The sequence below is a fragment of the Zootoca vivipara genome, chromosome 2 (assembly GCF_965207765.1).
Source record: "Zootoca vivipara chromosome 2, rZooViv2.hap1.1, whole genome shotgun sequence".
NCBI classification, from domain to species: Eukaryota; Metazoa; Chordata; class Lepidosauria; order Squamata; family Lacertidae; genus Zootoca; species Zootoca vivipara.
This window is the reverse complement of record NC_142584.1, coordinates 59,726,128-59,739,839: the sequence shown is the minus strand read 5'-3', so window position 1 is coordinate 59,739,839 and position 13,712 is coordinate 59,726,128. Positions and strand designations below refer to the sequence as shown.

The following is a 13,712-nucleotide window of genomic DNA, read 5'->3' as shown; positions in this document are numbered from 1 at the left end:
CTGCAGAGACAAACGCAGATGGTGGTAAAGGCCATACAGAATATAAAGGAGGAAGATGGGAGAGAAAGAGGATTGAGATGGATGCACAGGACAAGACCATCTTGGCTGTGAGTCCTGGAATACCTGCTCCCTGTCTTGTCAGCCTTTTTTCCACCTGGCCTGGGACAGCGGAGCCCTGACTGACTCCATCTACAAAAGTTGAGGCTGCTGAAAAGACTCTTGGGCTGTGCATAGGGGGCTTTGTCCAGGTGTGTCCCCTGTTATTGACACTAATCTTTATTAGTGTTATTAGTATTAGTGTTATTGATACTATCTGTATTTTTAAGTGCATTATGACTTACGTTGAAATTGTTCAATTTGGTTGTGTCCTTTTTGGTGTTTTATTTATCACTTATGAGTACTTTTGTTATATTTGTAATTATGTGATTTCTTTCGTGGTGTAAGCTGCCTTGAGCATGGTTATTTGTATTATTTGGTTATTCCATTATTTGTATGGAAAGTGGCACACAAATAAAATGATGTGTGTATGTACTGTAGGTGTGAGGGACAGGAGCTATAGGCTGCCTCCTCCCATCGTGACAACCAGTTCCTCCCCGAGCACAAGCGGGAGCGGGGAGGGGGATGAGTCTAGCGGGGAAACAGGAAGTAGAGGGCAGGGCTCTGACAGGGTCACAGAGCCCCTGCGCCGATCGGGAGAGGAAGGATGGGAGAGGGAAAAGGGGAGGCAGGAAACCGCGGCTAGGAGACCTCTCCCTCCAGTTCCGGAGCTGCGCATGAAGAAAAGGGGGAGGAGATTGGGGATTCCCAGACTACTTTGTTGGAAAAAGACGCGGGAATCCCCATTCCGGGGTACTGACCCAGACTGATAACATGTACATTGTACAGCTGCTGCACTGTAAATAGTCTGCACATAATAAAAGCATGAAAAGGCAACGTGTCGGAGTCGTAACTCTAGAGTAGCCACCAGCACCCCTGTGACAGTAGGTATGAGATGGTTACAGAAAGAAGACGAATGAGGGGACAGGCAAAGTAAAAAAATATATAGTGGCCAAGGAAAGGCAGAGGTGAAAAAGAATTGGGAGGAGGAAGAGCATGGCTGATTCAGAGCAGAGGCAAAATGGATACATAACTGTAAGAATTCATTTAGGATGTTGTTGCTATTTTCTAATGCCCCTAATAGTCTGCAGTCAGATACCTTTCTGGAGACTTCCAAACTTCCATGTCATTTTTCTGTTCCACATAGTAATAGCTGAGCATTCAGGTTTTCTTGCTGAGAACTATTCAATCATAGTCAAACAGTGAGGAGGAAAGTGGGGCCTACACTGAGGCAGGTGAATGATGCCAATGCTATAAAAGGTTCATCATCTGACCACTTTTTCCTTGGCCCATCACTACCCACCAACCTGGACCATCTAACTAAAGAAGAGTTACGTAGGTATCTAGCCTACATTTTATATATGCCAAGCAAGACAGAAGATAACCAACCATGAAGCACATTCACAGCCTGATCCTATACATATTTATACAAATGTAAGCCACTATATTCAGTTTGGTCAATTTCCGAGGTAAGTGTGTATAAGATTGCAATCTTTATCCTCAACATTTGCACGGTCACCTGTGCCTGAGATGCTCATTGTAATACTTTACGTTTTGCGATGGTTTGTGATCCTGCTATATCAGGTGTGAGGAACTTGTGGCCCTCCAGTTGTTGCTGGATTTCCAATGCCCGCCACTGCTGAACATTGGCTATGCTAGCTGGGGCTGATTGGAGTTGGGAGTCCAACAGGACCCCCCACTCCAGTGCAAGACCCTTCTGTACCAACCTGCCGCTCGGTGAGTCCCAGCGTTGCTGCCAGTTCTGCTTTCCGCCTGATGGTGATGTAGTGGCTGTAGTGGAATTCCTTCTCTAGTTCCAAGCGCTGGTGGTCTGTATACACAACACGATACTTGTCTTTCGTTCTGGTCTTCCCTAATAAACAGCAAACAGTAAGACACTGAATTAGCAGAAGGGATGCGGAAAATGTATTGCCATAACCACCTTGCGATCATCTGATGAAGGGAAGTACATTAATTTAATTTAAACAACAACATTGAAAAAAGCAATGGGAAAAGGAGGAGGACGACAGGAGAAGTGGGGAATGGCAAAGTGGTAATCTGGTGGAGGATGGCAGGAGCAGTAGTGGCGGTAGAATGATGTTTCTCTGAGTTAAAATTCGTATTTCATGTTGTGCCTTTTAAAACTTCTAGCTATAGATGTTTCTTAAAGTTACAGGAAGTGCATTCTCAAATGTATGTTTTTTGTACTTTGGCCAAGTGTTAAGATAAATATCAGTTCCAGTTCTTCAGTGGTACACCACGCAGCTTTCTCTGATTGCCAGTGTTGACATTTCTTCATCCTAGTGTTCCATTCTTCAGAGGTATTCAGGCCTCCCATTTAACAGCAGCACGTTCTTAACAGCTGAAGTCGTTCCCTTGATGTGCCCTGTTTTGCTCTTACTTGATGTTCACACAGTTAAGGTGTGACCTAGCAATTGCCACTGGCATCAGAGGTAGTGTTGTTTCCATGCCCCAATTCACTTTCACATAGAAACCTCTGTCTATAAGGAGTGCGCTAAGAGACATCTCCACATTGCACGCTCCCGTTTCTTCCCCGTAATGGCAGCAAGTGTCCATTTCCTAAGAGGCAAATGCGAACAGAGGGCAAACCACTGAGAGGCGATTACATATTGTGGAATTTGCACTAAATCGGGCTAGTTTGGTACATTATTTAAAACAACACAAAAGGTGTGTGCCACCCTGTGTGTGTTTTGTGTTGTTGCCATCTAGAAACCCTTGTGAGTAATAAAACAGCTGTACAAGTGGAACTGGTAACAAAATGTAGCCATGTGCAGTGCTCCTGTTTAGGGTTCCAGTCCAGCCATTGTTCTCATCCACGATATTCCATCCAATTGTCCCTCTCACTCAGTTTTCTGTTTTCCTCCATCTCTCCCCTGCAGTTCCCACCCTCTTAGCCCCCCCCCTTCCGCTGGTAGATCTGCTGGTACTTCCCCTTTTGTGCATGGATGGTGCCAGGTAGGTTGCATAAGGATCCGCTTTCACCCATGAAAGAAGAGGCAGTAATATCAAGAATAGAAACAATTCTAACCATTGCAGGGTCACTCAAGCACCCTGTTCAATTTGTTAGCATTCAAGACAAATTTAATTTAAATCCACCAGAAATGAACTGAGCAGAGTTCTCTGTGGGCAGCCTGACATTCACATCACATCAGCTATCCAGTTTGGACCCCTGCAGACTAATTATGAGTCATGTACAATGGAACTCTTGTGTATAGTAGAGTAGGGAACAAAAATGTAAATGAGGCTGAATAATCTTGCAACAGTCCTCACAATTAACTTTCTACACCTCTGCATTATTTGCAGCCTCCCATTCCAGAGGCTTGGAAGCCCCATGAGGGAACTATGGGGTTTATGGCATCTATGGTGACACAGTGCATGAGTACCGTATGACCATTTGACTCTCAACAGCAAATAAATAAATTCTGTCCAAAACGTCAGGCAGGACCATTTAAGATATCAACATCCTTTTAAATAGGAATCTCAGTCCACTGAACAGGAACCAGTCCAGAGAAGAGCAGGTGTCTGTTAGCTGTCTTTTCCTTAACTTTTGGCCAATAAGATTGGCATTGAAACAAGCACCCAGCGGGTGCGAAATCCAGAGCATTTGCTCATTAATTTTAATGCCTGGGATCAACATCAGTTGTCAGTGAGAATTCTGCCTGGCAATTGCAATTGCTTATCTCCAACTGTTCACCAGATGTAGAGCACCAGATTTTGGCCCTGCTGCTGCTGAAGTATATTGTAGCAGGGCTCCTGTGCCTTTAAAATGCTGCATGTCCAGCACAAATATAACAGCTGCTGCTGCTACCCTCATCTATGCACTCTTTTTCTTCTATGAAAAGCTGGTGTTGTTGTAGGAAAAGAGCAGAGGGTGAGCTTATAGTAGGAACATACGATTGTGGGTCCCAAATGGCAATCAGGTTGCTTGACTGTTTAAGTTACATCCCATTTGGATTACTGCACTGTGCTCTATGTGGGGCTGGGAGGCTGCCTTTGAAAAGTGATCAGAAACGTCAACCAGCTCAAAAAGCTGCAGCAAGATTGCTGGCTAGGAACATACGATTCCCTTGCAAGAACAGCTTCACTGGGAGGGAATGGGAAGGTGCTTGCACTCTCTAAGACAGCGGCACCGACTCAGGAAATAAGATGGAGGGCTGGTCGCATGTGCACAACGTCATGACGGCGGTGTCACGCATGACGTCACAACAACATCCAGGCATGCGTGCAACAACATCCAGGCACCATGCAGCATCTCTCCCAAGAGAGATGCATGGCTCGGGTGCACTGCAGGCCCCGTGGTAAGTCTGGCACCCGGTGCGCCTCCCCCCCAGCTATGCCTCTGGTGAATCCCCTGGAGGCTGTTGTGAATCATGGAGGCCAGCGTAATCAGTGCTTGTTTCAGCAGTGGGCACACAGCAAAATGGCGTTGATGCAGGCATCACAAGAAGTACTTGTGTGGAGAGACACATCGCAGAAAGCCAGTGAGAAACAATGTGGAGCAGTAGTTCTCAGACTGTGCATTGTCCCTCCCATCCTGCTCACTTGACTGGATTAGTATGTAAATAAAATGCTGTAATAACTATTGAGTACTTCATTGTCTTTTGAACTGAAGTCAATGCTTCCTGTTTATACTCAGAACAGAATTTGGCCTACTTTTGCTAATAAAGGAGGGCAAGCCTGGAAGAAAATGATGCAGAGGAAAAGTAATGTGTCCAAAACCCACCTAAGAATGGGAAAACTTAGTGGAGGTGGATTCACAACCCGCCTACACACTCAGCTATGGTCCATCTATATCACCACTTTCTGAAATATGTTCCCTCCTCTGGCCCATTTGATGGGCATCTCACTAGAACATTTACAACGCTCTTCATGACTTTGTCTTTCAATTTCAAACATTTCATTAATTTAAATAGGATTTTTACCTCCCCACCCCCACCCCCAATTAAGTGGAGATACACAAGGTCTGTGTGCTTGTTTTGTCGTAAATTACTCATACTTGATAATCTATTTTATCAGCCAGCCAAATAGAATTAACAGTACATCCCATGCATATCAAAAATCAGTGGGTTTAGGCATGTCTAACTTTGCATAGGATCAGGCTGTTAAGTAGTGTCAAATAATCTGAATATTCTGTCACTCAAAGGAACTAGAAGGAAGCAGGGGAGTATTAAAGAGGAGTCCACAAATAATACAGCCTATATATTATTTCATTCTGGGTTGTTGCCAACATGGTGCCCATGGACACAATAACACCCTGGAGGACTTCACCTTTTGCCTGTGAAAGATCTTAATTAGGAGGGGGAGAAATAAACAACCAGAGAGGGTGGTGCCCATGGCATTTTCAACATTCAAAATGTGCCTGTGGCCCCTAAAAGGTTGGTAACCCCTGGCTTAGCTGCATTACTCATCCATGTTGATAATTAGCAAATACGTGTAGAGCACAAAAATGTGGGTGATTCATAAACAGAAGGAAAAAACTAATGACTGGGTGGAGAGAGAACACAATTACTATATCAGTTCCAAGTTATCTTGTTATATATTTCACAGATGCATTTGTGGGGAGAGGACTATTGGGAAAAAGGGAAAATGTATCAGCTACAATTATCATATTCTGACATACAGGCATTTCCACTCGTGCACGATCAGCACATGCGCAACTGCTGACACACACACACTATTTTCAGTGCTGAAAGGGGGCAGGGGTGGAAGGGACTTAAGAACATCCCGCTGATGTGCACAGTGGCCGGGAACAGAACCCCCCATGTAAATGGGAATTCCCCTGTATTAGTGAACTATGTGTTGACCAGAAAGCATGGAAGATAGGTAGTTTGAATACAAAAGACAACTATACCAAAATCATTTCATGTGACAGGTTTCTGTGTACAGTGGTGCCTCACTTAACGAATGCCCTGCTTAACGAAATTTCCGCTTAACGAAAGGATTTTTCGAGCGGAGGTTGCCTCGCTAGACGAATTCGTTTTACGAAAAATTTGCCTACGAATCGCGGTTTCCCATAGGAATGCATTTAAATTCAATTAATGCGTTCATATGGACAAAAAAAAATCAATGCATTCCTATGGGATTCGCTAGACGAATTTTTCGTTATAAGAAGAGACCCGTGGAACGAATTAAATTCGTCTAGCAAGGCACCACTGTACTTGCTTCAACAGGCAGCTCCCCATTTATGAACAATCGAGTCATGTGTGACTGTCCACATTGCCGCAAACCCAGAAATGGCACCTAAAGAGGCAAAAACAGTTCCCAAAAGTGTGCGAGAATGGCAAAAATGACATAACCCTTGCGTAAATAGGGAGTTGCCTGTGTCATTTGAAATGATTATCAGAGAGAAAGACAGAAATGATGGGCTTCTCAACACCTTTTATTTATTTGTTTGTTTGTTTGTTTGTAATACCAGTAGTAGTAGTAGTAGTAGTAGTAGTAGTATACTGCCCTTCATCCAAAGATCACAGGGCAGTTCACAACATAAAAATACAAAATGAGAACACAAAATGCATAATGAAAACGAAAACAAACCAATAACCCTTCCTCTGACAAACTCATTTAAAGGCCATAGAAAGTTAATCAGCCAAAGGCCTGATTATAGAGTAATGTTCTCACCTGGTGTCTAAACAGATGTAATAAAGGTGGCCAGGCAAGACACCTTGGGGACAGCATTCTGCAAATGGGGAGGCCTATTCTTGTGTTGCCACTCTCTGGACCTCTCATGCAGGAGACACACAAAGAAGGGCCTCAGAGGATGATCTCAGGGTCCAGGTAGGATCACATGGAGAGAGGAAATCCTGAGCCTTTTAAGGCTTTATAGCACTTTGAAATGGGCCTGGAAACTAACTGTTAGCCAGTGCAGTCTGGCCAGGATCAGTGAAATTTGAAACCATCTTGTCCTAGTGAGCAGCTGTAAGCATAATGTGTTTCAGTAGAGGTTACCAGAGCATAGATGACAAAAATTACAGTAGGTTATCCCTGCCCATATGGGGTGCAGCTGGGCCATCAGTTGAAGCTGATGGAAGGTACTCTACGCCACTGAGGCCACCTGAGCCTCAAGCAAAGGATTCAGAACATAGCTGCCAAGTTTTCCCTTTTCTCGCGAGGAAGCCTATTCAGCATAAGGGAAAATCCCTTAAAAAAAGGGATAACTTGGCAGCTATGATTCAGAAGGACTCGCAAGCTATGTACCTGCTCCTTCAGAAGGAGTGTAACCCCATCAAGTGGTTTCATGTACATGTTAAACAGCATGACTTACAATTTTCTTAAATACAATCCAACATTCCACTGCATGGTAATACTGCATTTCATGCCAGATTTTATGTACCATATTTTTCTGTGTGTAACATGCCCCCATGTATAAGACCCCTATTTTTGGGGACCCCTTATTAAGGAAATGGGGGAAGATTGCCCGGAGTTGTTGAGCTTTTGGGGGGGAGGGCAGGATTGCCGACAATCACACACCCACCTGACCACCAATCGTACAAAACATCGTCTTATACTGTACATGGAAAAATACGGTATGTATCATCTATACATCAATAGATCATTTTTTGGTTTGGTATCCTCCATGCTCAATTGTCCATTAAGAGGAATGTTCTGCTAGTAATATGGACAGTAAATATAGGCATTACCAGTACAGTTTGCCAGCCTCAACAAAGCCATGCCCCATTATACATAGGCGTTCACATCCCTTCTAAGGTTGACTGAAGAGAGTGAGCCTAGACATAGCTGCCAAGTTTTCCCTTTTCTCGCGAGGAAGCCTATTCAGCATAAGGGAAAATCCCTGTAAAAAAGGGATAACTTGGCAGCTATGGAGCCTAGAATACCACCCCCCCCTTTTTTAAACAAAATATAATCTGCAATGGGGAAAAATATTTACATTTTTACAAGCAGTTGTTGCAAATATATCTTATTTATCATCTGAATGCAGACCCTCCCCATTTGGGCACTTCCTTCTTCCTCTGATGAGAAAGTGGTAAGACCCATGCCTAAAATCTAGCTGAAGACAATTTTGTCAGAAAATTAATATTTGAAAGGATTTAAGTTTCACTGATTTGAGCAGAACGTCAAACTTTGGGTGTCTTTAAAACTATTTTGTTTGTTGTTTTTAAGAACCTGTTTTTAACCAGTAGTTGCTATAGTTTGGTATTTCTCTTTCATATATTTGTAAATATTTTTAAAGCACTGTGCAAATATATTTTTCCTTGCAAAAATATATGTTTGTTTAATCATATTTTTTTCCTGTAAAATTTTATCCATTCTTTCTGGTTTGGCCTGGTTTATAAAAGAAATGCACATTCCTCTGGCACTAAAAATATAAATTTCATTTAGCAATTTTTTGTTCTATTAAAATGTATTCATTCCTTTCTTTCTATTTGGCCTGGTTTAGAAAAGAAAATTAACAATCTAATAACTGGTGTTGTGGGATGCACACATTCAACTAAAGCTCAATAGTGAAATATATTGGAATGTCTACAAGTGTGACAATGATTGTGAATTGGCTTTTTTCTTATTTAGTAATGTACTAATTATTTTTTTTAAAGAAACATTTGCTCACCTTACCTTTGATATCTAGGCTACTTAATTACTCCTACAACTTTAATTTTAGAGATTATGTGCTAATTTAAACATTATCAGCATTATCAGTACAGTAGTACTATAGCATAACAGTTTTAACAAAATGTTAAAGGTAAGTAAAAATTTAAAATTTAAATTTAACTGTTTAAAATTTTAAAAGATGATGCTGTTAAGGTGCTACACCCAATATGCCAGCAAGTTTGGAAAACTCAGCAATGGCCAGAGGATTGGAGAAGATCAGTCTACATCCCAATTCCAAAGAAGGGCAGTGCCAAAGAATGCTCCAACTACTGCACAATTGCGCTCATTTCACACGCTAGCAAGGTTATGCTTAAAATTCTACAAGGCAGGCTTAGGCAGTATGTGGACCGAGAACTCCCAGAAGTGCAAGCTGGATTTCGAAAGGGCAGAGGAACCAGAGACCAAATAGCAAACATGTGCTGGATTATGGAGAAAGTTCCAGAAAAACGTCTACTTCTGCTTCATTGACTATGCAAAAGCCTTTGACTGTGTCGACCACAGCAAACTTTGGCAAGTTCTTAAAGAAATGGGAGTGCCTGATCACCTCATCTGTCTCCTGAGAAATCTCTATGTGGGACAAGAAGCTACAGTTAGAACTGGATATGGAACAACTGATTGGTTCAAAATTGGGAAAGGAGTACGACAAGGTTGTATATTGTCTCCCTGCTTATTTAACTTATATGCAGAATTCATCATGCGAAAGGCTGGACTAGATGAATCCCAAGCCGGAATTAAGATTGCCGGAAGAAATATCAACAACCTCAGGTATGCAGATGACACAACCTTGATGGCAGAAAGCGAGGAGGAATTAAAGAACCTTTTAATGAGGGTGAAAGAGGAGAGCGCAAAATATGGTCTGAAGCTCAACATCAAAAAAACCAAGATCATGGCCACTGGTCCCATCACCTCCTGGCAAATAGAAGGGGAAGAAATGGAGGCAGTGAGAGATTTTACTTTCTTGGGCTCCTTGATCACTGCAGATGGTGACAGCAGTCACGAAATTAAAAGACGCCTGCTTCTTGGGAGAAAAGCAATGACAAACCTAGACAGCATCTTAAAAAGCAGAGACATCACCTTGCCGACAAAGGTCCGTATAGTTAAAGCTATGGTTTTCCCAGTAGTGATGTATGGAAGTGAGAGCTGGACCATAAAGAAGGCTGATCGCCGAAGAATTGATGCTTTTGAATTATGGTGCTGGAGGAGACTCTTGAGAGTCCCATGGACTGCAAGAAGATCAAACCTATCCATTCTGAAGGAAATCAGCCCTGAGTGCTCCCTGGAAGGACAGATCGTGAAGCTGAGGCTCCAATACTTTGGCCACCTCATGAGAAGAGAAGAATCCTTGGAAAAGACCCTGATGTTGGGAAAGATTGAGGGCACTAGGAGAAGGGGACGACAGAGGACGAGATGGTTGGACAGTGTTCTCGAAGCTACGAACATGAGTTTGACCAAACTGCGGGAGGCAGTGGAAGACAGGAGTGCCTGGCGTGCTATGGTCCATGGGGTCACGAAAAGTCGGACACGACTAAACGACTAAACAACAACAAGAAGTAAAAATTTACCAGTTTTAGAGTTAGACCCATAAGTAGTAGCAGTTGCCAGGGCATTACCACATTCACCTCTGCATAGTTCCAGCCTTATTTCAAACATCGTGATATATTGAAATATCACATGATATATTGAAATATCACAATGTTTAGCTGGTGATATATTGTGGTGTTGAAAACCAGATATCGCCCAGCCCTAATCCCTAACTTCAAAGGCAGCTCTCTTGCTATCTTTGCTTTCCAATTAACTCCTATTCTTTATTCATTAAACCACTTTTCCTGATAGTAGGCATTGAGCCCAATTGTCCAATTTTTAATATTTGAAAACTTTATTGCCACCATCTGACTATCTTCTGATAAGAAGGGCTAACTTATTTTGGAATTCCCGCCCCCATCCACAATCTTGTCACAATTATGGGAGGTAAATGACCTCCTTGATCAGCCCAAATAAACCTGTTAATGAGGCCAGAGGCAAGAAGTTCAAAATGGGGATCAAGGGGAGGCTAATGTCCATATGGAGGGAAGGTATCGTTACTATTGTTAATGTGTAACCCTAATAGCGCTCAACTTAGCTATCATTAGATAAGGGAACTGCTTTAATATGCTACATAAACCACAAAAGGAATCACCTTTGAGTGTATGCACATGCAAAGACACACTGATACACATTCAGGTTTTTTACCTACAACAATCAACACCTAAGTACTAATTTTGTCATGATCCAATGATTTGTTCTGTATCGTTTGCTATTCTGGGGCCAGGATTTATCCCAATTAATCTGCATAACATAATCTCTCTGCTGGCAAGCTGTCCCCAAAGAAAACAAAAGGATTGCGTTAATGGCTGGAGCGGCACATCAGAGTGTAAACCAATTATATCAATATCTGAATAGATCATGGGCGTAAAAAAGAAAAGGATTTAAGCCTGTGTTCTGCCAAACATTAGGATCTTTTTTCACTCTGGTTAAATGCACCCTCTTGTTAATTGTTTGCACACATTTTCAACAGAATGCAAAACTGCTGGTAAGGTTGCAGATATCAGGGAGGAAATATGGAACACATCTCATTGCTCCCTCACTCCAGTCCAGTCGTACTTGTCGCTTTGCAATATTTATATACTCCCAAATAACAAAAGAGTACTGTATCTTTAAACAATGAATGAACTTGATCAGTTGACGCAGAATGTGGATGGAGATTCACATCTTGGCTTATGTACAAATGATGCACATTCCACTGAAACTACTAACATACCCTTTCAGATGAATATTCTTGTTGTTGTTGTTTAGTCGTTTAGTCGTGTCCGACTCTTCGTGACCCTGCATAGTGTTTAATGGTATGTTCATTTGGATTACCATACAGGTGTGCATGCCCATTCACATCTATACTCTGTCCCTACCTAGATTCATGATGCATCACCAGAACTGCTAGACTGGGGCAAAAGTCATGCTGCTCAATAGTGGTGGCCGATGAAGCTTCCAGCAAAGCATCACAAGACAAGGGAGGGCAAGGCGGACATGTTCTCTCCCTGTTACTAAGCAGAATTAGATGAGCTATCAATGGCTGGAAACAGGCATGGAAAGGGCACAAAGGAGCTGGAGGGTAAAGATTTTCCATGAACCAGTTTTGTGCCTTCTGAAATAGCAGTTTTCACACAGAAAACCAATGTGAAATTTTGCTCAAAGATTAATGCACTTTGTTAAAGTATTTCAGGAATCTGTGATTTAGAGTAAATAGCAACTCTTGGCAAAAAAAGACCACAAAAGGAATGCACATCTAAGACCAATGGTACCTCTTCCCAATATGGCAGCAGCACATAACCAACATGAAATAAATACACGTGGTAAGATTCCAAGAGTTGCTTTAGGCATTTAGGTGTTGCATAAGGCCCCGTGACATTGTTCTCTTGGAACAGCACGTGCTCACCATACCCAAGAACTATTTTGGAATTCCCCTCAGTTTCAAGAATCATTATCCATGCGGCATGGGGATGAGTCAGGCTGATAAGAAATCATTTTACTTCCAAATCTTAGTCAGTTCTTGGTAACTGTAGAAGCAACTACCTGGTTCACACAACATGTGAAACAACTTTAGCTTAATGAAATCGAGGGAGTGTACAAGCTTCCCAAGAGGAGATCACGACCACCTTACTCTTCCCTGGTCCATTTTGCTGCCAGGCTGCTCTAGGCCAAGCTAAGGTCTGGCTTACCCTATGTTTGGCTTAGTGTGTCATCCAAAGCAGGCCAATGTCATGTGCATGCAAGCTCACAATCTCTGACAATAAAAAAGCTGCGTTTTCTTAAAGACACAAGCTAAAATGTACTCACCAAAAACATTTCCAAACTAATGCATCGGATTGGGTGGCGTACAGTTTGTTTCAGACAGATTTTCTCATCAAGTGAGAAAGTTCCTTTCCAAGCTGAGGTTGGTATTCAACTAAGTTTTACTCAAAACAGACACACTGAAATTAACTTAGACCTGCTCATTAAATCCAACAGGTCTATTCTGAGTGAAACCTACCTGACTACCACCCTAAGTGTGTCAGAAACAAGAATATACTTTTCTTGTTAAACTGTGCACTGAGGTGAGTGTTAGGTTATACAGCAACAAAAAGGAAGGGGTGTGTGAAAAAGTAATAAATAGATTTCATTTGGAGTTCTTAGCCATTCAGGATATTCAACAGTGGGGCCCTAAAACAAGCAGATTGTGGATTTGCAGTATAATTAGTATTTACCTGAGCACATTTGTATGAAAAGCCTGCCAGATCTGCTCCCTGTGCTACGGTAGTACCTTTGAAACACAACGCCTCTCCAACCAGGACAAATGCTCCCTTATTTTGTAACCCACAGGAACAGCCATCTTCTCAGCTGTGAAACCTAAAATAGCAGTGAAGCTGCCTAGCATAATGAGCAAGGTTGGCATACTTTCTAAACTGTGCCAACAACAGGAACTAAAACTCCTGCTTCTGTGTGCCTGGTTACCTAGAAGACAGGAGTGTGCGTGCAGATTACTGTATTCACCACAGAGGTGGAAAGATGCAGAATGTGTTTGAGTACAGAACACTATTTAATCCAGCAAGTAGCGTATAGGGGGGAAAGCACCATAATTTAAAAAAATGGTTGTTGTGGAGTAAAGGAGGAAATTCTTTTTTTTTTTAGCAAGATCACAGCATTCCATAATAGGACCAAACTAGGCATAAAGTAGCAAATACATGTCTCTCAGCAAGCTTCAATTTTATTTTAATGCTGTCTCAGGGGCTCTGAATTTGATTGCAGCAGTGGCTGTGGTGGAATGGGGATGGCTGCTTAATCTTCTCTCAGTAGGACGTTTTCCTGATCAAAATGTCGCTCTCCCAAGCTGCCTTTCACCACACCACAGAGTTCTTGTTTTCCTATTCTCTCCTTGATTCTACCCGTCCCCCTCAGTCTTGCGAGTGGAATTGGTTTTA

At 42.3% G+C, this 13,712-nt stretch overlaps 1 protein-coding gene across 3 annotated transcripts in view; it reads right to left on the bottom strand.

The window, feature by feature from the left end:
• CDX1 (caudal type homeobox 1) overlaps positions 1-13,712 on the bottom strand; it is a 42,850-nt gene that overhangs the window by 12,658 nt on the left and 16,480 nt on the right. For all 3 annotated transcript variants that reach the window (XR_015948186.1, XR_015948187.1, XM_035105657.3), the window contains exon 2: positions 1,824-1,969. Coding sequence is in view for 1 of the 3 variants with exons in the window: in XM_035105657.3 (XP_034961548.1) it covers positions 1,824-1,969 (146 nt within the window). In the remaining 2 variants the exon portion in view is untranslated. The remainder of the gene's footprint in view (positions 1-1,823; positions 1,970-13,712) is intronic.